This window comes from Homalodisca vitripennis, chromosome 6 (assembly GCF_021130785.1).
Source record: "Homalodisca vitripennis isolate AUS2020 chromosome 6, UT_GWSS_2.1, whole genome shotgun sequence".
Lineage (NCBI taxonomy): Eukaryota > Metazoa > Arthropoda > Insecta > Hemiptera > Cicadellidae > Homalodisca > Homalodisca vitripennis.
The window spans coordinates 101,033,825-101,059,870 of record NC_060212.1 but is presented as its reverse complement, the minus strand read 5'-3'; the positions used below and the strand labels follow the sequence as shown (position 1 = coordinate 101,059,870).

Genomic DNA, 26,046 nt, shown 5'->3' with positions numbered 1-26,046 from the left:
CAAGCTATTTTTTCTATGTGTTTAAATTTAAAACTACACTAACTTATGCTAATCGATAAAAACCTTAAGGTATACCTATTTATAAAGATAAAATGATAATTCTTGATTATAAAAACTAGCCATTAAAATAATAAAACATCATGAATAGATAATACCAAGTAGTGCAATAAATCAGTAATAAATAAAAGTACACAGTTTATTATATTGTTCACTAATATTTAAAATAAATCCACAAAAATCTAAACCGCAATACCAACATTCAGTTAATTATGTTCATTAATTTAATAAATGTTGTGTAACGTGAAGTAAACAGTAAGTTCTCACAGACGGCTTTAACCCAAATTCCTCCTGCTATCTTCACATCACAAAGCAGGCACTCTACCTATTGAGCAACTCTGTATGATACTCGTAGTTGTACATTGTTGTAGCTTGATAAGAGTGGGCAGATGTCAAACTTGTTCTGTTATAAAATACCAGCTGATGGTTAAACCTTACTTATACACATTATTGCACACTTATGCACAGTGTGGTGCTTTCACAGATTTGATTCCTGGAACCTGGAGTCATGTATGTATGAAAAGATAAAAATAATACCTCTTCAACTAGTTTATACTATATTTTGTAGTATAGTTCTTTCTGATGTTGATTCCAAGAGTCAAATCTGTTGCAACATAAAGTTCCAAACACTGCACTAAGCGGAAGGTTAACTGGATCTAAACTCAACATTCACGGTAACTGAACTCTTCCCACCATAGCTACGTTATGTGGTCAAAATATCCATTAAAATACACCTACTTCATCTCAGACTATTGTTAATTACTCTCATCATTCAATCATACTGCCAACATATACTGCCAAAATGTTATATTTACAGTATTAGCCAAAATAAACAGTACTGAAATGGTAATATTTTATTATGGTAAACACAGCAACATTACAGATAGATTTTACAATAAATACAAGTTAAAGGAAGCAAAATCGGTTAAACTCGGGTATTAAAATGTTCAATATGATCCCCGTTCAGTTTGAGGCAACACTCGTACCGTTCTTGTAGATTTTGCATAATTTTTATGAATAGGGGTTGTTCCATTCTCCTAATAGGCTACACATGGTTATTTTGCTTTGAGTTAAAAGATGGTTTTTCAACATTCCCCAGACGTAGTCTTCCGGTGTTGTAAGATCGGGGTAGTGGGCTGGGTAAGGAAAGATTGTTCTAATAGAGATGAGACGGTTGCCAAGGGTTTGTTGGTGGAAAGCAATGTTGTTAACGGCAGTGTGATTGGTTACGCCATCTTGCTGGAACCACTGTGAATTTAACGGCAGGTTTTGTGCACTACAAAATCTCCTGAGGTCTCTCACAAAACAATCAAGAATGGCCCTATATCGATACTGATTTACAGTAAAAGTATCTCTATTGTTGCCTTCATAAAAGTGTGGTCACACTATTAATACACTCTCCCCAGACACAGCGCACCAAACGGTTACACGCTTACTGTGCTGTGGCCTCTCTACAACAATGTCAGGACGTTCAAATCCAAGGAAAAGTGTTGTCTGCTTGTTTATGAAACCATTAGGTGCACATGGCATTCATCTGTAAACCATACATCACTCAGAAACTTAGGTTCTTCATAGCATATTGATATGAAGCACATGAACATTGAAGCACAGCACTGAACTCTGGTTAGTTTTTTCTACAGTTTAAATGTTGTCCAGTTTGTATCCTGTAGGGATAGTCACCAATGTTTTTGAACATTCTTCGCATTGACGTATTGCTAATATTCAGTTTAATAGAAGCTCACATTTGACTTCTTTTCGGTGACTGTAACACTTGTAACACTTCCGTGGTTTTCATTTGTGCAGACAGTAGTTGGGCGACCGGAAAAGCCCTTTTGCTGTGTCAAATCACTAGCTGTTCTTTAAAGTATTTCAACAACACTTAAGAGTCACAGCATTACTAAGCGGGTTTTTGTGGAAACGTTCCTGAAAATGTAATGCAGTGTATGACAAGCTTGGCCCACCCGCAAGTCCAATTCCGTATGAGCAAAAATAATGCTCTACGATTAAAACTTTCTCTACCGTTGTTAGCACTATGTTAGCAAAAACTAACCTCAAATAAGAAAGATGTAATGAACACGAAGCCGTGGCAACAATCGACAATTGAATCAGCTGATCGAGAAGGCAACTACAGCTAATTCAGTTTCAATACTGTTCATTATGGCTAATACTGTACCTTTTACACAATACCATACAATGACTTAAGAACAGTGGCAACATTCAATTACTTGTAATGTTTATAAATAAGATTAGTTTTTGTTGAACTGTACTCTACATCGGGACTACATTAAAAAATCAATATTATTTGTAAAATATTGAAAAACAACGAAAATGCTATGGGATTGTTCCAAATAAATATTGTAAATCATATATAAACTTATCCAAAAAGAATTGAACAAATAAAACCACTCACAAGTGATGCGATGTGCTTGTATCAGACGAGCTCTCAGTGTTGAATGCAGTGTGAGTGAAGTCTAACCTTGTTTGTCATCGTCGTCCTTCATTCAATTTAGTTTAACTACCTCCACATTTGTCAGTTAAGTACGTCAAGTGACTTGCAGATTTTAACACATGGTACAGCCACATGTATATTTTGATCTTATGTCATTGAGCACGATATTATTGCTTTACTTTTTTAAGTGGCCAATTTATTTTGACCACTTTAAGTATTGGTTAAATTAGTTTTCTTAATTTTTAATGTACTAAAATGAAAAATATTTGCAGTAATTGCTCAAATTAAATGTATTGAATACAATTCAAATTTTTTTCGCAATAAATTTTAGATACTTTTCATAGAAATTTGTATATTGCACTCTGTACGAATTTAGTGCTTAAAGTAAATTTAATAGAGAACACTCATTAGATTTACTGTTGTTGGAAAAAATAAGATTATAGGAATCAAGAATTTACACTTTTTGATTTTTTCCTCTATAAAATATTATTTAAGTATGCTTAAACCCAGCAATAAAAATCTCTTTATTGTAATGCTGTATTAAATTCCCAATCAGAAGAAATGTTATAGGTTATATACCAGTTAATCATGATATTTCAACGTATTTTATCAGGATAGTATTTTAATAAAGGAGCCAAACTCAACTCATTCGCATGAAAGAACCATTCTTAACATAGCTACGTAGGCTACGTGTAGAAAATCGGTTGCCCTGTTGTGTATAGAGATCCTGTCTATAACATCGTAGTATACCCAATTTTGCATCTGATGGGGCAATGAGAATACCTCTTATCTAGACTTCGCTGGATAGCTGCTGGGCCACCAGACTGAGCTCCTTTGTAGACTAGTTGTCTCTGAAGTAGACACTACGCAAGGAGTTTATTATTAAGAGAACTTCGTCGCCGAATTACGACTTTATATGGTCTTCAGGCAGACGTGGACTCCAGACTCCAGGAGTTTCAGATTTCAGGCGCTAGACTAAGTGGAAAGTGAAATGGAGCTTACCTCATTATTCGAATGGATAAAAACCTGTCTCATCATAGACATATTCGTTCAGTTTTAAAAATATTTAATTTAATTAAGAAAAATAATAGCCTTTATTAAAAGTAGTTTAATATGATTTTTATCAGCCTACACCAGATAAATAATTCATTATTTCTTTTCAAATATTGCATTTGAATTTTCTCTTAGAAAGCATTTTCTTTTAACCACAATACAGTCACAAATATTTTGGTTAATCGTCATATTTATTATAAATTTTAACAACAAAGTTTTTTGTACAGTAGAGGTTTCAGAACTCGAATACAATCTCACTTTTACCTCGTAGTGATAGAGGAGTGTTTCATGTTGCTGTGCCTCAGGTATAGCATGACCGGTGGCCTCGACATGCGCAGAAGGCAAGGAGTCGAATAAAGTGATAAGGGAATGGGGCGATATTTAGGAGGTAGAAAGGTTAGGTAATTTCAGAAAGCATGTTAAGAGATTTCTAAAGGAGTAAAATCAAATAAGTCCAGTGGGCACTTCTTATAGTACGCCAAACAAAGTAAGGAAACGTCAATACACTAAAAGACAATTTTGATTTGATTTGATCTAACAATTTAGATTTGGGTATGGTTCGGGGAACACTAAATGATTTTCATTGACTAGAATGAGAACTGCCTATTTTGAAATCCTTATTGAATGTAAAAAGAGAGAAAATTGATTCCAAGAGAAATCAGTGGGTACTGACAAAAATATTGTGGAAGTTAGGATGTTGCTGGGAGAAATCCACCAATAACAGAAACGATTTAACAAAACGTTTTTATATCCATGAATTGCGTATAAAATGTTTTAAAAGTTTAGCTAAAATGAAATAATAAAGATAAGTAGTGTACAAGGATGTAACGCCCGCGCGCATATGTGTGTGTAGTGCAAACACACACACACACACACACACACACACACACACACACACACACACACACACACACACACACACACCAAACAAATGCTTGGACTGATAGGAAAGCTCGATAATGCTCTACTTACGTTCAAATCAGGAAAAATTCTGCTATTGGGCAACTCTGTATGATACTCGTAGTTGTACATTGTTGTAGCTTGATAAGAGTGGGCAAATGTCAAACTTGTTCTGTTATTAAGTACCAACTTATTGTCAAACCTTACTTATACACATTACATCATATATTTTGTCTGGGGATTCATGAGAGATGAAGTACCTATACTCCACGCCAGTAAACTCAGAACCAGAACTAAGAGGAAGAATATTAGCAGCATTTGAGAAACTTCGCCAAACCTTATCTTTAAAAATTACAGTTAGAGCGATGAGGAAAAGAGCAAAAGCATGTATTAGGAAACATAGCAGGCAGTTTGAAAATGATATGTGAAATTTTAAAACTGTGTGAGGATTTTCTCTTTTATCATTACTAGCTGAACAACAAATGTTTCTCCATTTTACTCATAAAAATGTGTGGTTTTTAGTGTATTTAAAACATTATTACCAACTTGTATTAGTGTTGTTTGTTTGTTACAAATCAAATCAAATATCCTTTATTTCCAACAGACATATAACATGCATTGGATTGCGTCATAAATATTACAAAAATACAAGTACAGTTTATATCTTATACATACAGATTATTTACTTCCAATAAATTCACTGAGGGTGTAGAAATATTTTTCTATTAAAAAAGCCTTCAGTGTTCTCTTAAAGACCATTACATCATTTACATTCTTTAGGTCCACAGGAAGAGAATTATAAAAAATTACGGCATTATAAAAACAGTTATGTTTGAAAAAAGAGTTTGCATGGGGGGGAATATTTAATTTGTTACTATTTCTGAGGTAGCGTCTGGACTGTGGAATTAGTGACTCGAAAATGGTTTTGCTTAAAAAATACCAATGTGTGGTAAATACAGATACTTGGAAAAGTAAGCAGATTGAACTTCTTAAAATGTGATTTGCAGTATTCTGATTGACGGATACCAGCAATAGCTCTCACCGCTGTCTTCTGCAAAAGAAAGACATGGTTTGTTCTGCAATTTTCAAAACCCCAAATTTCAACAGCGTATGAAAGGTAGGGATAAACCAATGCAAAATATGAAGTCAGAAGCGCATCGGTTCCCGTGCAAGATGAAAGTCTACGAAGAACACAAATACAAGCACAGACTTTACGTGCGACATGATGTACGTGAAAGGAGAAGCTAAGATTCCTATCGACAGTTAGGCCTAAAAACTTGACCATTTGCTCAGAACAAACCTCTGTATCGCCAAACCAAACACTCAAAGAGTCATTGCGTCTTGATGAAATCGAAAAGTCCACCAATGTAGTTTTATCAGCATTCACGGCCAAACCATTACTCTGAAACCACTGGACTATTGAATTACACTGAACAAACGTATTCATCTCCATATTGAAACGGCAAGACTCATCAATTACAAGTGATGTGTCGTCAGCAAACAAACACAATAAGCCCCTCGAAACACAACTGCTGAGGTCGTTCACATACAAAATAAAGAGGAAGGGTCCTAGTATGGAGCCCTGTGGCACACCCGTCTTGACAATCTGCTCATCAGAAAAGCATCTTTTCCTAGTATTTACGTTAACGTATGGAATTTCCACAACTTATCTACGCTGACTCAAGAAAGATGACAGCCAATGATTTGCCAAGCCACGCACACCCATTCTGTCAAGCTTTTGCAAAAGAAGTTCATGCGAAACCATGTAAAATGCTTTTCTTAAATCAAAATAGATACCAGCAGAACACTTTCCCTCATCAAGGGGTTTATCAACTTTATCCAAGAGAGTAAACATTGCCTTCAGAGTTGAGCCTTCCTTGACAAAACCAAACTGTTTGTCAAACAAAACGTTATTCCTCTTCAGGAAAGCTGTTAACCTTATCAAAACTGCCTTCTCAAACACCTTAGAAAATGTCGATCCGATCGAAATAGGCCTGAAATTATCAAGTTCATCAACCAGTCCCCTTTTATGCAATGGCTTCACTATAGACAACTTTAAAATGTCAGGAAACACGGGTAACACGCCATTTTCAAACGAAACATTTATCAAATGGGCAAGTGGCCTAACAAAATACTCCGTGCATGATTTAAGAAGCTTCGATGATATTGTCGAAGCCAGAAGAAGCCTTTGATTTTATAGATCTGATGATGCCAGATACTTCCACTTCAGAAGCAGGTGAAAAGAAAAATGAAGACACCCCTGCACTTTATTGTTGTTGACGAAGAGACAACGATGTGGAAGATGAACTTGCATTCGACACATTAATAAAGAAATCATTGAACAAGTTGGAAACATCTTTCGGATCCCTAACAATGACTTCATTACTATCCTTGATGGTTCGAGGGATATCTGCGGAAACTCTTGCCTTACCTCTATGCTCGTTCACTATGTCCCACACAGTCTTTACTTTATTTGAGGAAGTCTGTAGTAAATTTTTAACTCTAGATGACTTAGCTTCCCTCACACTAGCCCTAAATTGCCTATTCAAAGAAAGGTAGTGTTTTCTTCTCTCATCAGAAGAACTCAGGTCTTTAGTTTTATAATACCAATGCACAACCAAATCACGTAGCTCAATTTACTCCTGGGTTAAAGACACTTTGGCACTTGGAGAACACCCACGAATCCGAACTCTTTTCTCAGGAAACGCCTGAATAAAATAAAACTCTATAGAGGGCATAAATAAGCTCATTTTATCATCCATTGTTCTAGCCGCATAAACATCATGCCATGTTTCCCCACCCAGAAGATGTCTAAAAATACGAAGATTATCCTCTACAAATAATTGCTTAAGCATAAACTTGGGGCAACCAGGACTAGATAAACACCTGGCATGTGAAATTTGGGCATGGTGATCGGACAAGGCATTTATCACGACAGAGCAACTGAAAATGTCTTCAGAAAGATCAGTATATACGTGATCGATTAGGGACCGGGAGTTTTTAAATTACCTCGTAAATGAATTTACTTTATTGCTTAAATCGTGAGATACCATCATGGATAAAAGCTTATCTACTTTTATGTCAGGAACAGAGAGATTAACATTGAAATCACCCACAACAACAGTTCTAACTGCTGGATTTGTAATAGTGTGAAGGCAATCGGATAAACATTCATAAAACATCTCATGTTCTTGCACTGACGCTGAAAAAGATTCCGGCTTATAAGCGGTAACAACAAGAAGAGGACACTGTCTGAACTGAAAGATCGCTGCCGAAAGCTCACACCTACCCTCCTGACAAAATCGGGAGGCATCTAAAACATTGTGCTTTATTGAAGATTTACTAAAGATGCAAACTCCCCTCTTTTGGTAAATTGTCCTACAGAAAGCTGTAACACCAGTGTAACCATGCAGTGACAAAACCTCAAACTCAAAATCTCCCAGGTGGTGTTCAGATAAACAAATTATGTCTACATTTTCGGCGTCAATAAAAAGTTGAAAATTATCAATCTTGTTATTGAGACCCCGAACATTTTGGTGAAGAATCTTTACAGTATCAGGCGGGCTATCGAGATGTCCAGGATCTGCCACTGCAGAGTCTCCGGGGGATGTGCTACCCTACAACTGCCGGCAACACGTCTGTGTCGTTTCCTGACTGGTCAATATTCGAAGAGCACAGAATTGAATCATTTAGTTGAGCAAAATGAGAAGCACTGGGAATCACTTTATTTTGTCATGTGATAACCGAGGACTGGAAAGTGCTACGCTCACATCAGCAGATGACTGAAGACCAAGGCACAGATTTGACTCGGATGGCGACTGAATACTGGGGCACACATCATTAGTCTCCGCTGATACCTGAAAGTTGTGACACACACTTGACACACTAGACATTGCTTCATGAATCGTTCTCAGTGAGAGAAAAATGAGGTTACCAAAACACTCATTACCCCTTCTATTCAGATGTGTTCCATCACGTGCAAGATGATAGGGCCTTATCTCTTCAGTGACATCAAAGAATTCGACATTAAAATTATTACACATCAACATCAGTTGATCATTGTAATAGAAGAGGGCTCTCTGACTGATATCCTTCCTCGTGAGAACGCTATTCAATATTATAACAGAGTTTTGGAAGGTCCGTTTAGCCGTACTCAACAAGTCAGCCATCGAATGGAGTGCCTCACGCTTACCCCAGCCACCGTCATACCCAGGACTACCATTGTAGCCACGACCAAGGTTGTTAGTGCCTACCAAGAGATATATTATTTCAGGTTGTGCAGACTTATATTTTTCAAGCTTGCCCTTTATATGACTAATTCTCGACCCCGGATTTACATCCACGATAGCTCCCTCCTCTGCACACCTTTTCCCCGAGAAACGCAAAAGAGAATCTCCGATCAATAAAACATTTGACATTGACCTCGTTTGTGCTTTGTTTTCTGATTTATTTAAACACTTTGAACTATCTACCCTATTGGAAACATTCCCTCTTACATCTGAGTGCAAGGCACTGCAGTGAGAAAAAGCTTCGTTGACTGCATTTGAATAACATTGGTTAGAATGTTAGCAGATGGTTTAGGTTTTTCATTTTGTGTTTTAAGGACTTAACTTTCCATTTTCCTGATGAATTGTTTCATTTACATCATTACCTTCCAACTAAAGTACATGAAATCGATTTGTACATTGTACTGTTTTGTTGTTCTGTAGAGAAAACTTACATTCTCTGTTCTTAATACTACGCTTGCTCTTACATTTGACCCTTTTCCAAGTTTCAGAATGATTCACTGATACCTCTTTACATTCAACATTGTTATGCCTATTTAACGAGTAATTGTCAATATCACTAATATTTATATTGGTTTTTGAACAATTAGAGCCATCAGCAGAGAGCTCTGTAGTTGCAGTAGGATGTACAAGTAACGACTCATGATAGTTGGTAACTAAGAGACTATAAGGCCCCTCGATAAACAGTTTATACCAGTCACAGAAGGAAAAGCCTTTTTCTGGTATGAACCTCTTACAAAATCCCTCATTAACAAATTTGGCATTGACCAGAACACTTAGTCCACACTCATAATTGTTACTCTGTTTAGTACAACTCAGCTCGTTGAAATTACTCATATTAAATCCCAGCTTGGTTGCAACAGTTTTTGCAGATGATAAATTTGTGCCCTGGAGCGAGTCAAAGTGGTAAACCAACTTACTAGCTATGTCAACAAACATTAAGCTCCAGTGTGACCCATTATCTTGCTTGAATGTAACTGGATTGTCACTAATACATATAAAAAGCATAAATGTTCTCAGAGAACCTTAAGTCTCCTAAGAGTTTTTTTACATCGTCGAAAGTAGCATGCTTTACCAGTTATGTTTCTTAGTGAGGGACCCATAAAAATACTTTGGAAGATTTATCTTCAGAATTGCTGTCAAAATCCTTAAAATAAGCAAGGTGTCATCGACCCATCTACTTGCCAGGAATTTTCCTCTGCTTTCTTAACTGAGGATTTTAAATTAGTTACTAAGTCGGTCAACTCAATCTACTATTGGTTTATTACTAGCGTCTAGTTCTAATCTAATACTAGCTATAATTTTATCTTTATCATGAAAATCGCAAAGACGAACATTCATTACTTAAAAACTTTCCAACTTTGACTTAACATTAACTAGATTAGATGTCATGATAGACTTTTCTTTCATTGCAATGTCTTTCTCTTCACGGACGGCGTCCAGTTCATTAAATGAAGCATTCAGGTCACATTGTCTTTGCTGTTTTTCCCGTTCAAGCCGAGATTCAAGAGTTAAAATGCTACACTGAAGATCTTTAATTACTGTTCCAGAATTATTATTAGAAGTCATCACCTCATCCAAACGCTGGAGTAATTTAGTTATGTTTAACTATACATCTGTTTATATAATGTCAGGATGATTGGCCTCTAACTTCTTTTAAATCCAGACAGAGATTTGTAATTACTGTCTCCGTTTCCACGTCAAAGCCATCCGTGCTAGAAAATGTATCCTCAATCAAATTGACAGTGCAATTTGACATTCCACGTATTATCACCATTTTATTGCTTCTACGCAGACTCACTAAGATAATCACTTTAGGTGACAAAATGTCAAACGCCTACACATAAATAACTGCAAGCCCAAAATACACGTAAGATATGTAGTTGCAGCGTAGAAATTGAAGGCGCAACAATAAACCTTCGCAGCGGATAGGTGCAGCCGAGCTAGTCTAACCGTACAGCAGTTAATCAAAAGCGGGGACAATCGAGCGGCGGCGGCTGCGGTTGGCCTGCGCGTAGGATGCGTTGACAGATAACGAGTCCACTGCGGCCTGCTATGTTCAATCTGGTTAGTTACAGAGCGTCACATTCAACTACGTACAAATGTCCAGCGCTGTCGATAAACAAAATTAACGCTCTGGATCTCGATAAAACTACCAGACAACACCGGTAATAACGGAGAAACAAAATAAATTAGACGCAGTTATATATACACAGTCAAACTTCAGCAGACCAGGTCTGCCAGACCTCTATGTTTTTCCACATTCAACTTCACTTTTCTCCAGCTATTTGAAACAGAAATAAATACTTTTTTATGTTAAATAGTAGCTTATTAAATGGACAAGTTTTTGTGAAATTTGACAATTGAATCATACTTAAATTTGCTCAGAATATCGGTTTAATTTTTTTTATTTTAAAAGAAATTTCAATTTTCTTACTTTTATTGGTAATAAGTATCACATAAAGTTATGTGAATAGCTTATTATGGTCTGTTTTAATTTATATTTACATTAAATTGTATAAATGGCAATAGCTTTATTTAATTTCAATAAACATTGAATCGCAAAAAGTACTTGCTCCGCCGGGAGTCGAACCCGGATCTCTCACTTGCCGGGTCAATGTGCTACCATTACACCACAGAGCGTTTACTTTTTTCCGATTCAATTATTTTGTATTTGGCCGTATCTGTCACATATGCGTTTAAATAAGCAAACTAACATATGATCGGAAGACCAAATACCTGTCAAACGACTTTTATTTACATTAAACTGTATTAATGGCAATAGCCTTATTTAATTTCAATAAACATTGAATCACAAAAAGTATATATACGGTATTTATTCTGATTTTTTATTCTGTGTATGTTTTAAAAGTGTACCTACTTGAAAAAGTTGTTAATTACAACGAAATATTGTACGAAAAAATTGTAGTTTTCTTTTGAAACTGTTCTAAGAGACTATATATAAATATATATATATATATATATATATATATATATATATATATATACTACAATTTTTTCGTACAATATTTCGTTGTAATTAACAACTGTTTCAAGTAGGTACACTTTTAAAACATATACAGAATAAAAAATCTAATATATATGTATATGTGTATATATATTTAAAGCCTACATATATATGTATATATATATATATATATATATATATATATATATATATTATTTATAGACATACCTTTTTATTCAAATCCTAAAAGATAATCAAATAAAATACAGTAAACTAGATATGAATGAAATTGACGATATGTTATCATTGACCAAATCAAGTGTTAATCAAAATTATTTTCAATACAATTAGGACTTTTACAAACAAGAAGATGGGTTGACAATGGGATCTCCTCTTTCAGGCCTTCTTGCAAATATATAATGCAACATTTAGAAAAGAACAAAATAATGAGTGACACTAATCCATTTAGAGACAAAATAATTTATTGGTTTAGATATGTGGATGATATATAATGTCTTTTCAATGGAGATGAGAACCAAGCAGAACACTTTTTACCATTCCTCAATTCTATATCACCAACAATTAAGTTTTCTAAAGAAATAAAAAAAGTCAAAATTAACTTTCTTGATATAAGTATTTCTAATCATAATGGAAATCACTCATTTAAAACTTATAGAAAAACAACCCAAACAGATTTTCTAATAACATCATCCTCTAACCATCCCTGGAAATACAAATTAGCAGCATTTCACTCATGGTAAACAGAATGTTAAATATACCAATGAGTGATAAGAATAAAAGTAAGAAATTAAAATAATAAAATACCTAGCTGTCAAAAATGGATATCAACCCTAAATTGTAGACAAAATGATTAAGAAGAAAACAAGAAAAATCAATAAAACCAACAAAATACTAGTTAATCCTAACACTACAGAAATTCAGAAATATATGTGTACCATTCAATACTAAATTAAACAAAGCTGTTCGAAAAACCTTTGAAAATTCAAAATTCTCCATCAGTCACCAAACAAGAAATAATACATTTAAACTTATTGAAAACAAAGTGAACCAAAATGATGACAAACAAGAATTATACAAACAATCTAGAGTATACAAAACTAACTGTAGTGACTGTGAAAGCTATTATATTGGGCAAACTGGAAGAAATTTAAATAAAATGTTTAAAGAACACATACAAGCTTTGAAAACAAATAACATGTCTACAATAAAATCGAATTTTTCTGAACACTTATTGGAAACTGACCATAACTACACAAATATTGTAAAGAACATGAAAATTTTAGATATCGAAAGGAAAGGAGAGAAATTAAACACAATAGAAGAATCACATATCTATCTAAGTTATAATAAAGATCCTCATAACATTTTAAATAGTAATCTGAAAAATAAGACAAATCCAGTTCTTGAACAAATTAAAATATTAAATATAAATTTTACTAATAAGAAAATTGCAACTGTGTCATTTAAATTTAACATAATATGTTTAAAAGGTCCACATGTGTATATCTAATTGTTTATTATCTATTTATTTAAAGGTTAATGTACACTGAAGATGGTTAAAAACCAAAACACGTGTATGTTAATAAAGAGATTTTTAAAAGGTTTTAGTTACTTCCATTACATTAATATATATATATATATATATATATATATATATATATATATATATATATATATATATATATATATATATATATATATAATTCTATTTTAGTTTAAAATATTTCAACCAACTTTTTAAACAAAAACCTAGCAGAGTTTTAACATTTTTTTGCATTAATATTGGATATAAACAGAATATAAATATCATTAAAAGTTTCTAGGTTATCTTGTGAAAAAATGTTTAACTATCGTAAGTATTGAATTTTGCTCATTAAAAATGTAGTTTATTTATTCTATACTTGCATGAATATACATAGAAGTATCGGACACATCACAAGCAGTTGTATGATCACTTGAGTACTTGAGTGAATAAATAATCACAACACAGCCTTAGCCGGCAGTACTATATAGTCTAGTATATAGTAAGCCATTAAAAGTAATTTGATACAATTATAAATATTAGATGTAAACTAAATGGTTGTTTTAATAGTTAACGTTGTTAATAAAACAATAAACTGCCCATTTCAATTAACGTGTACTAGTGCCAAGTAAGTGTCGCGTACACAGTATTATACTCAAGGTGGACAAAGAGGAGGAATAATTAATACAAACTTACTATACTCGTATATGCTTATGATTCATTAGGATAATTCAGAGTTACTCAGATAGTAATATAGTGCTGTTTCAACTTTGTTTAAATAAAATTCCAATTATTAATTCATGTGTGATAAGTTACCTTGAGTTTTGATTTGAGTAAAATGTTGTTAATATTTGCCGCCTTAACAGTACGCTGTGCGAATATAGTGGAAGCACCACTGATCAGAATGAAGAATGAGTGCAGGTAGAAAAACCAATGCACGGCCAGGTCGGTTTTGAAAAGTCGGACAGTTAGTCCACGAGTGTTGGCGTGGATTAACTGTCCTATCCTGCAGTAAAGTGATGTCCGCCGCCCTGGTCAAATCTAAGCGTGGGCCTACAGTCCTACAATCAGTTTGCCGAGCCAAATACCAAACAATTTCACAGGAATTTGGAGTGGTTCAACGAAACGGATACATTTATAAAAATAAAAGTCTGTAGGATATCCTTCTATTTTTAAATAATATAAATGGTAGCTTATGAGATGGGCTTTCAAAATATATCGTATTTACTTAAATAAATATATATCTATATTAATTATAGTACAAATATCAAACATCTTTAGTTACAATTAGAAACATGTGAGGTGAATTTTATATACAGGGTGTTTTGCGAGAGTTGTGTCAAAACTTCATAATGTGATAGTTGACACAAAAACAACCAAAGTTTTGATGAAAAATAATCACTTTTATGTCACGAAAGTTCAAGCTTTTGTGTAGAAACCAATTTTAAATTCTGGAAGTAAGTGTATATTATACCAACTTGTTGAACTGAACTAACAAATATTTAAATTGTATATTAATTTTCTGAAAGAAACTTATCAAGTGTTTGTAGACCCTATGTTTCCAATAAATCTTTATTTCACAAAAGTTATTTGTAGAATCCTTAACTATGTAAAGAATATATTTTGAAGCTGTATTTGAAATTTAAATTGACTATACTGGTTCTCTAATGTCTTCTCTTCCTTACTTTGATCTGTACCTATATTCTTGTACATAATGCGTACATAATATTATTATTATTCTTAGAATGAAAAAAGTGGAATATTTTTCCTTGTAATTCATGTAAAAACGTTTTGTTTATTGGAATTAGTGCTATTAAAATTGGTTTTGCATTAGATTACTTTCTCTAGGTGTGCCATTTTATTGATAAAAATACAATGGTACTCACTATACTGACAATGAAAGCTGTAGTGGTCGAACTATCCACACAGTTGACAACTGCGACGCTATAATTGCGTTGTCGCCCGCCCGTTAAGTTTGTCAATATCGCAAACTCTGGCCGCTAGATCGCATGAGCAACATGGTTTCGTGTTTATACCGCCCCTGCGACATAACGCAGTCCCGCTGGCCTAAAGTACCAGGAATTAGTTATCTGTCCCACCTACACATCTTTCTCTGTCTCAATCCTCCTGAACCCTGATTCCTAGATCTGGCAGTTACTAAAGTTGCAGCATACTATTTCATGTTTTGCATGCGTTCTTTTAGAAACTCATAAGAAATACTTTTATACCCAATACATCAAGAAAATGATATTAATGGCTTTATAGAATTATGAAGTTTATTTATGTACCTATAAATATATTAATTTTACGAGGATGAACATACAAATGTAATATTTGTAAACAAAAACTTCAGGTTTGGCAAAACAATCTGTAATGGCAAAATATTGCTAAAATTGGGTTTTAGAATAAAACATGAATAAAACTTATATATAACCATACATACATAAATAATACATAATGGCTGTCAACTTTAAAGCGTAAGTTGTCGAAAAGTGTAAGTGTAATAAAACTCCAATGTCAATTTTTACGTAATATTAATGTGTATTAAAAAACTTTAATATTGTGTCTGTATTGGTAAATTAATAAACTTTACTTGGTGAGGAGACGCAGGGGGATTGAAACGAAAAGTAACACCTTTAGATGTGGTAAACTTAAGAATCTTGTCCTGAGCCTCCGACGAGCACAGAGGGACCCCACTGAGCTTGCGAAGTACGGCATCAGCACCTACAAAGTTTGTGTTACCATCAGAGTATATGCCCGCACAAGTCCGGGTTGGCAACCGAACAAACATACCGGACATGTTATTGTAAATCGCGTCTGTGATTTTATCCACAAACAGTGATTGTCATAACATTGTTGGTTTACAAAGTACAGTAAGTGACAATTTCAAATATCATTTCTGCTAAGTGGCATGATTGCTAGATTTCGATTGATTGGGTCGGATGGGTGGCTATCGCCGTTTAAATGTTATTATATCTTGGAGGTTATTGGCCGATATTAAGAAGGAGATTTTTTCGTCGAGCACCTGACGAGGTTGGTAATATGAACTAATCAGTATTGTGCGCAACGCTGTAGCGCATGTACAGGCTGCCAGCCTCAGAGAGCTGCGGGAATTGAGCACTGCAGCCACAGCAAGCGGCTGTCTGCGCTATCTATGAGATTAGCGACAATTTAATTGAGCCACCGCCAGATAAGTGAACTAGGTCTCTGGCTGAGTCCCTGTGGCGGCTGCGAAGTTGCACTGAGTAAAACTATACGTTTGGCTATCTTGCATAAATGTAATATTTTTGAGGAATATGTCCTAACTAATACTATTTATTATTTAAGTTCAGTATCAACTGTAATATTATTATACTAGTTGTTTGAACTTAATAAAATGAGAACTCGAAGCGCCAGAGAGCAATTAATTAGATGTGCAGAAAATAATATTGAAGGTTTAAAAGATTAGTTAATAAATGAAGAAGTAATTTACTTGGTACTAAATCTTCGTGGGGTTTTGACGACAACTTCCAAAAAATATTCCAATGATGCTTTAGTTAACCTTATCCCAGAAATAATGGCTGTACTAAATTAATGAAACGCTTCGACTAAAACTAACAACAGCTTGAAAAAAAGCATGAAATAACTTCGAGGGTATTTATTATTTATTTAAACCCTCCTAGAAACCGAACAAAATCAAATAAAATAAAACGAGTATTTGAAGACTCTTTAGCTTATAAAGAACGTGTGGATGAAGAAATCAAAATAGTTAAAATAACAGTTAAGAATCTGGAAACGAGTGGGAAGCAATTATTAGAGGAAATAGAAGCAAAAAATAAAATAATTCATTGACTTAGACCGGATATGGAACTTGTGCAAAACAAATTTTTAAAAACCAACTAGAATTTGTAAAGCCAAAAATTACTCAAAACCCCAAATGGAAGCGCTAAACTTCACAGTAGACACACAATGTAGATTTTCTGTATTTTCTACTATTGAGCCGGACCATGAGATCATACATGTAGAATCACAGGTTAGTCGCCCGAATCTAAACCTAAACTCCTTGATTAAAATTACAAGAGTTCCTACACTTTGTACCATTTAAACATCAGAAGTGTTCGTCGTAAAATTGATGAGCTTTGTTCTTCATGGACAAACATTTCAAATTTATTGTGTTCCTCAGAACAATGGCTAAAAAGAGAAGAGCCTCTTGTCATACCAAATTTCACTTGCGTTGCAAAATTTTATAAATGCAGTTTTGAGTGGAGGAGTGGCGATTTACTCTAGTGACTATAGTTTTGATGGTAAGTGTGTAGAAAATAGAAATGACTTAGTAGATGTCTTTTGTAATGGGGATATTTTTGAATGTTGTATTGTATCGGTAAAATTACAATATTGTAAAATGTTGGTAAGGGGCAATTATTTAAAACGTTATGTCATATGTGCGTACATACCTCCATGTAAAAAAGGTAAGACAGATTACAGAAGTTATCTTTCATGTTATGAAGGAAAATTGCTGCTTGCTAATATGTGGCGTTTGGATCATGAATTGTCTTAAATTTAATAATAGTAACGTAAAGTCGCTTAGAAATATATTTTTTATTCATATAACTTACGTGAGCTGGTACACCAGCCGACCAGGGTCACTTGTAGCAGTAGTTCCCTTCTTAATAATGTAGTAACGAAATCAAAACCAATCAAAACAGCTGGTAATGACGAAATGTCTGGTATTCTTTTTAGACAAGTATACAAACCCATTGTTAAACCCGTTTCTAATCTCTTTAATGGATCCATGTCTGCAGGTATATCTTCAAAACCGCTAAAATTGCCCCCTTTTCAAAAAAGGTGATAGAAGCAATGTTAAAAACTACCGGCCTGTTTCCCTCTTTTTTACTCATTCGAAAGTATTTGTAGTTTATCATAGGTTGCTAGACCATTTAAATAGGAATAACATATTAACACAAAATTGAAACTTACTTGTTAAAATGGTTATGCCGTTGAAATAATAAAAAAAATGAATAAATAAATAAAATAAAATCCCATCAATACGGGTTTAGAGCGAATCGATCCACAACGCTGGCAGTGGGTAATTTTGTTGAGGAGGTGCTGAAACTGTTGGATAATTGGAAACATGCTCTTGGGAGTTTTTTGCAACTTATCAAATGAATTTGATAGGGTGGATCACGATATTCTGTGCAACAAGCTGGAAAGTTATGGCGCGAGGGAAATATGTCTGTCATGATTCAGTTCGTACCCATCGAATCGTCAGCAGTTTGTAGAGGTATCAGGGACTCGTTCTCAGATGATGAAAACTAAACGGGGGAGTATCCTTGGACCTGTATTGTTTATCAATTATATAAATGGTATAGTTTTAGGCCTTCCTGTGGTAAAGTCTTTCCTAAACACAGACGTTGCTGTTTGGAAGTCCTGGTACAGGTCACAATTTCCATTTCTATAACAATTTTATACAACCTATAAATGGCTATCAAATAACAACTTATAGCTTAGCTGTGATAAACGGTTTTGTTCAATTCCTAACACGTAACAAAATTTCTCAACCAACTTCTCTAGATACATTTGGAGTTAAGAAATGCTCTTTAGTTAAATTCCTTGGGTTAACAGTTGATAGTGAAGTGTCTTGGTGTCAACTTGTCTCAGATCTTTGTAGCAAGTTAAGTCGAACTCATATTTCTCTCACGATATTACATTCATACATGGACCAGAAAGCATTGGTGGTTGTGTATCATGTTTGTTTCTTTTCCCTTATGTCCTATGGAATAGAATTTTGGGCTGGATAATCTCACGTATTTAGGGTTTTTATTGAGCAAAAAGAGTAGTCCGTGCAATTTTAGGTTTGCCCCCATTGACTTCATGCAGGGGTGTTTTCTGAACACTTAAAATGTTTACCTTTACTGGGCTTACATTTTTAAGCACATTTTTATGTACTGAGAAATTCACCGGACCGTTATAAAATTAATGCGGAGCACAGGTTTAGAACCAGGCACGACGATTATCTCCGTATTCTCAGACATCGTCTTACTCTCTCCGAGGGTCAGATGTCATGCGGGATTATTGTTCTCTAACAAATTACCTTCTGAAGTAAAAACATGCCAAGATAAATCATATGAAAACGAAACAAATATCTAGTAAACAGTGAGTTTTACTCCTTAGAAGAATTTTTAAGCGCCATATAGTTTTATTTGTTAGGTATTCACTAGCTGTTTGAATTGTATTAGGAAAGATAATTAGCTTGTATCATAGCTTTAAAGTTGACGTCTGAGATATACATGTAAACAATGTATCTATTCAGATATAAATAATTATTTGAATTTGAATTCAAAGACCGCACCGAAACACAAATCGAGTGAGCGCTGCCCGACAGGCTTTAGTGGTAAGGTATTGCTCATATAGGGATATGCATTGCCTGATGATCTTTCTCTCTCTCTCTCTCTCAATATGTCTTCATACTATGGGAAACGATACTATACCCTGAAATTAATGTATGTTAACTTAGATTAACGCTAAATAAATTACGTGAATTAAATCAATTATAATCTTTCTAATTTAGTGAAACAGTGGTAAATTAAAATATACTTAACTAATGAAGTAAATATTCTCCAAAGTGGATTATACACCCTTCAGAGATATGGCTGCTTTGATGGATCACTCTAGGAGGAGTGGTGTAAAATTTTTGATTGGTTGCAATGCAAACGCGCATAATGAGGCCTGGGGCAGCACCAAAACAAATATCAGATGTAAGTCACTTCGGAAATATATAATATCCCGTAGTCTAGGGGCTGAAATGTTATTTTACATTTCCCACGCGTACTCGAAGGAAGATGTACCTTCCCGCTCTGATCATGCTCACATCTGCTTCAAGATCGGAGATCTAGAACTTGAAAAGTACAGTATAGGAATCCGAGAATTACAGACTGAATTACATACAAGGAAAATCTAGGGCCAGAATCTTATGGCGGCAACCGGAAATATATTTACAATACAGTCTAACTATACAAATTCACTGACAGTCTTGGGGTACCTGGGAGACATACCATGACTCTTACAATGTACAATCGCAAGGTTATAGTCATTAGGAGTGACAACTGTCTTCTGCAGGCGAGGCTTTGGTCAGCATCGGGCTACAAAAGTGGGATGGATGGAAATAAACCTCTTTCCACCAACGGGACTTGCATGGTTTATAGATGGCACTAAAACAAAAAGTGACAGAGGCGCTGGGATTGTGGGAGTAAGACCATGCGGGGAACTGGTGGACCCTATAGGTCCTTATCCCACGGGTTTTCCATAAGTCACAGCCATTATGGATTGTGCTCGTTAGAATAATTATACGTGGTATAAGAGTAAGACGACTAGTATTTTTACAGATAGTCAAGCAGCATTAATGGCGTTTGATTCTTGTGTGTTCAACTCCAAACTTGTCTGGGATTGTTATCAAATTGTTTCTTCCTTTGGCAGAATCATGTTGACTTCTTGTTGGGTTACTGGTAAACAGGAGGTCTCTGGGAAAGAAAGAGCTGGATGTCCTTGCCAACTTAGGCTCAACATCCAACATGGTGGGGCTTCAACCAATCTGTAGTATTCCTATGTGTGAATCTTGGGGCTGCCTCAAAGTGGGTTCACACTCGGAATACGTAATTTTTATTATTCCTTCGAGTCACTTCTTTGACGCTTTGCCAAAACATTTTAACGTCATTACAATGAATTATTTTAAATTTTTGTCTTAAAGTAGCTCTTCTTTGTAGTCCTTATTTGTCTCTCTATTCTGTTCCTGGATGTCAAGAAATAAAGTTTCAGGTAAGTATTAAATGGTTATTTACACATAAGCTTACTTACTCAATTTATCTCTTTTTCTTATATACCGTACTTAGCTTTCTGCAATCAAAAATTCAGTTTATTTTGTCTCGGTTTGGGATTAGTAATATTGTAAAACCATTATGTTCAAAGTCTTTTGTAGTGGCTAAAACAGATTAACACTAATGTTCAGATCAACTGTGTCAATAACAATAGTCCAGTCACACTCGTTTATGTTATGTTGCAATTTATATTAGTCTAATATGCAGTTTTGAATAGTTTAGATTAGACCGAGGATAATTTATTTCAATAATTAACACGATAATATAATATTATTAGTTATGACATAAATTTTAAACTGATCACAGTTATTGTACTTTACAAAAATGTAGTCTACAGAAGTCTCCCAGTCCCCTACGACTTTAGTCGGATCCGAAATACTGCATGTAAAACCAGTCTCATGTAACACGTCCAAGTAACGGTTAGTTTTTTTGTCCGTTTTAATTAGGTTTGCATTTAAGTCAGCGATAAGAATGTTAGTTTCGCTTTAATCAGTATTAGAGTAGTTATTGATTTTAATGCGTTAGTAACGTTGTTTAAGTTACTGCGGGAGTCTTGCACAAAACGAGTACATTACACTATTTGTTGTTATGGGTCAAATCTAGGCTAAGGACTTAAACGCCTTTCAGCTCCTTCTCTCGCAGTTACGGAACATGGTCATCTGAGGAAGTATCTTAGAAGCGCTACCGGCACTACGCCTTCTTTGGTAGTCACGACAAGGGCGGTGAATTTCCCCAGGAGGACCTCTACGGATCAGTTGTGATTGGTTGTTGTTTTCGGTTTGTAGAACTGCTGAAACTGTTAACTGGCTGGCCTCATGGTATAATTATTGTTCTCAAAAGGCCCTTAAAACTTAAGTACATGGCAACAGGCCGGCCCTTAGAAAATGAAGATGTTCCTACAAAATATATAACACTTTTGTAACTTTATAGCTCACAGTAGTTTTATTTTCACATCTTGATTTATTTTAACGCACCGACACACACACACACACACACACACACACACACACACACACACACACACACACACACACACACACACACACACACACACACACACACACACACCTTCCAAACTTTTTATTTTATTAGCACCGCCCACGACAGACTTCACGTGATTTGGGCCGGATACACTATCACACACCAGCACTTTCTTTCCATAATTAAAAAAGCGACATTGTCCTTAAAATCACATAGATAACAGCACCAATCAAACCTCTCTAATGGTACTTAAATTAAGTCATTGCTTAAACACAGTTTCACGGTTTTCGCTGTTAGGTGGAATCCTGTATTAGGTGTAAAATATGTCTGATTAAAATTTTTTCATCCCTTAAAATATAATTATTTTTGAGCTGGTTGAACACAAGTCTAAATTTAAAATTAAGACATCAGATCAAATAAAACATTGATCAAATGTTGCGTTCCACAAGAATTGATTTTGGGTCTTCTCTTTATTACAGTAATGACCTCACACAGGTGTGACATATTTTGTGATTTTTCATTATTATTACAATTAATTTATGCAATATATAGGATGTTCAATACTTTTTTACAATCCCGTACTTGTAATTCAATATGAAAGTATAGTATCACTGCAAGATAGTGCACAACCTCAATATTTCAAGTAACAACATAATTTAGTAATCGATGAAATATCTTCTTCTGGCTTGTTAATTAATCAATCTCTGATAAGCTTGTTTTTTAGTAATAGCAGATTTTAGTAAATCCAGATCTTTACCTCTTTACTTTGCTGCATTATTTGTAAGGTTTGTCGTGCGTATGAACTGTGACTTTTCCTTGTCTGTCTGCTGGCAAAAAATTAGCCCGATGAAAATCAGAATGAGAATGTGTTGTTGGCACTGGATGTCGGCAGTGGACGAAATTTGTAAATATTAAAACTGTGTACTCCTGAGGATCAAATTCAGCGTTAAGTAGATAAGTAGTTTACAAGTGAATTTATGTTTTAGAAGCGATTTATTTGTAATTTTGAAACTTATGTTCAGTGTTATTGGGAAATTGATGAAAGTGGTCTTGTTACTTCTATAGATAGTGGTGTGCGTTGCATAGAGGGACTCAATCAAGATGAAAAGGATTGATTCCAGATTCAGGCTAAATGTCTGTGCATTAATTTTAATAATTTCAAATATTCAATTGTCTCAATCATTTTATTTACCAGGATTGGCTCCTGTAAATTATTGTAAAGTTGGGGAATCATCACAAACGTGCAAAGTAAGTGACACTAAGTTTTAAGTACAGTAGTGCTGGTATGCCATTTACACCATTTCCTCCCTATATTAGCATTTACGTTGAAATGCTTAATAAGTTACTAACTGTAATAATTGGTGCAATATCTCATATTAATTTAGATTTACCTGCATGTCATTACAATTTGAATTGTCTTGGTTTCTCAAGTTTCTAGTTAATGAGTCCAATCTTTTAATTACAACTTGTTAAAAGATGTAAATTACTGAAAAAATAGTAATTAATAACTTTCGTAAAATTCATGGTAAATGATTGGGTTTGACTCACCACCCATAATGATCCTTATAATATTCTTGACTGTGTCATTAGCACAACCTATAGGCTAGGCTAGGTAAATATTTACTTTAGCTTCTTAACATTATTTGTTGGTATTTATTTACAATACCGTGACCATGAAAAATGGACTTTTTTTCATGGGTTGGGCATTTATAGCCAAGTATTATTATCACAGGTGCATATAAACTGGGGGGAAAGTATATTATTGTATTATATTGATGCCTTTCGGGCATTATTGCGTTAAGGATGGAAAATAACCGACAAAATTTTGTCGAACAACACTTGGAGGGTTAAGGATCAGGGGCATCACGTGATCTGGGATTCGACTTTTGCAAGCTCGAGTTAATTTTTTTTCTAAAAGAGCAAGCAGTGCGCAGCACTGCGCAGCGGGCAGGCATCGTTGACAGGATTAACGTACTAGTCAGCATCATTTCAGTAAAATTGCCAGAGGTACTGTCAAAAACAAGAGTTTTCAGAGGATTTCAAAAAATCGTAACTCCTTTGATTTTTGTTGCCGACGAATTTTTTCTTGGGTAGAGTCCAATAAGCGGACCCGGTTTTTTATATCGAAGAATATAATCATCGATACCTAATATTCGCATATCGAATCATAGACTATCAATCTAATAACAATCATATGTTTTAAATTAAAATGTGAATTTAATGATGTAACAAATAATAAATGAACATAACCAAAATCAGGGAAACTCATAACTTTAACTAAATGAAACAGAACAAAATCGTTTTTACTAAAGTTGTGTCCACCATTACCTTCTTTTTTGCATCTGAAGACGACCATGTTAGCTCCTCTGACAGTTACATTTGTTACCTTTCCACAAATATCACATAATGGATTCTTAGGTCCTAACCCAACATTCTGAAGCCATAAAAACATGTTTTATCGTCTTTTAAAGCAATTTCGTGAAGCTTCCTAAGATTGACAGCCATTTTTAATACACAATGTTACTTATGTGAAATTTAAAATATTACCTTAACCCTCCAAGTGATAGCGGCTCAGACCGAGCCGTTAGGGACCCCGTCTCAATCGATAACGGCTCGGTCCGAGCCGTTCGTGAAAAACGACGTAAAATAATAACTAGTATCGGAATTCAGCTATATTTTATACTAAACGGTTTAGAAAGAGTTCCTTTACTTGATACTCTATGTCGTATATTTTCAAGCAGATACAAATAAACATTATATGGAACTTGTTGATGAAAAGTACATTTTTTTGGCAGTTTTCGATTTGTTTATGCTGGTGAAAAACATATTCAAGATCAATTTTCATGTAAATATAAACTACAAGTGTTATACATCTTTGTGTTCAAACTTAAATTGTGAATCTTTTGTATATAATGAATTTCAAATATGTTACTATGGAAATTGTGAAAAATAGCCTCAAAAATATAATTTTTATTGGAAAAATTTGTTTTTCAAGGTCATTAGTAAATAATACAATGAAAAAATTTTCTTGGTAAGTTTTTCTGTATCATTACCATTTAGTACATATTATAGTGAACATTTTAATATATAATATGTTATATTTCAGGTATATTTGATATGTTTTATGAATTAAAACAAAAAACACTGCGCATCATCATAAAAAGGCCTATCACTGTAGAGTAATATGAGTATCACTTGGAGGGTTAATTGTATTATTTGAAAGTGTTTACAGCTGTTCATATAGATTATTTGAGTTAATTGTTAAAAATAATTAATCAGTATCGATTGATTATATCGATGGTTACATGATTAAGTAATATGATTTGCCAATTTCGATATAAAAAAACCGGGTCCGCTTATTGGACCCTACCCTTTTTCTTCACTATTGTTTTCAGGAAAAATTGTAGTTTTCAGGAAAAAAAAATGAACATACCTTTCCATGGTCACGTTATTGTAAATTGATACCGATTTGTTTTTTATAAAAGAAAATGCATAAAAAGTATATTTAAAAACAAGAGGAAAAAAATATTTTAAAAACCTTTTGTAAGATAGGCCTACTTAGGTTAGTTTAACCAGCTGAAGATATTGTCTCTGGCCTGCAAACAAACATCCCTCAGGATATTAGCTATTAACCCTTTCTGAGCCAATGACGTTACTAAACGTCATGCCTAAACTAGCACTAAAAGCCAACGACGTCCACTGATGTAAAATCAATTTTTTCTTTATATAATATATATATTATTTAAAAGCATTTCTGGGTAACAAACTTAGTAAAAACTGTTAAACAAGGCACAACCGTTCGTGTCTACTTTGAAGGTCACGGCTCTTGTTCGAGCGACAAAATAGCGGGCGGCCAGATGTTCATAGGCTTCCGCAGAGCCAACGACGTATACTGACGCGCGCTCAGTCTGCCTGTAGCCTTCCGTGAGGTTAGATGTTTATTCGCCCTTCCATTTTCG

At 34.4% G+C, this 26,046-nt stretch overlaps 2 protein-coding genes across 3 annotated transcripts in view; one reads left to right on the top strand and one right to left on the bottom strand.

Annotated features, from left to right (window-relative positions):
* The window catches only part of LOC124364652 (probable cytochrome P450 28a5), a 79,938-nt gene extending 64,658 nt beyond the window's left edge, over nucleotides 1–15,280 (bottom strand). The window contains exon 1 of one of the 2 annotated variants that reach the window (XM_046820282.1): nucleotides 15,143–15,280. The gene's annotated coding sequence lies outside the window, so the exon portion shown is untranslated. Of the gene's footprint in view, nucleotides 1–2,467; nucleotides 2,572–15,142 lie in introns of those variants that run through there. The other variant, XM_046820281.1, reaches the window with a different exon arrangement.
* Nucleotides 15,281–22,919: 7,639 nt separating this feature from the next.
* Nucleotides 22,920–26,046, top strand: part of LOC124364651 (transmembrane 9 superfamily member 2) — a 62,160-nt gene continuing 59,033 nt past the window's right edge. The window contains exon 1 of the mRNA XM_046820280.1: nucleotides 22,920–23,335. Coding sequence (XP_046676236.1) covers nucleotides 23,189–23,335 — 147 coding nt within the window. The 5' untranslated portion in view covers nucleotides 22,920–23,188. The remainder of the gene's footprint in view (nucleotides 23,336–26,046) is intronic.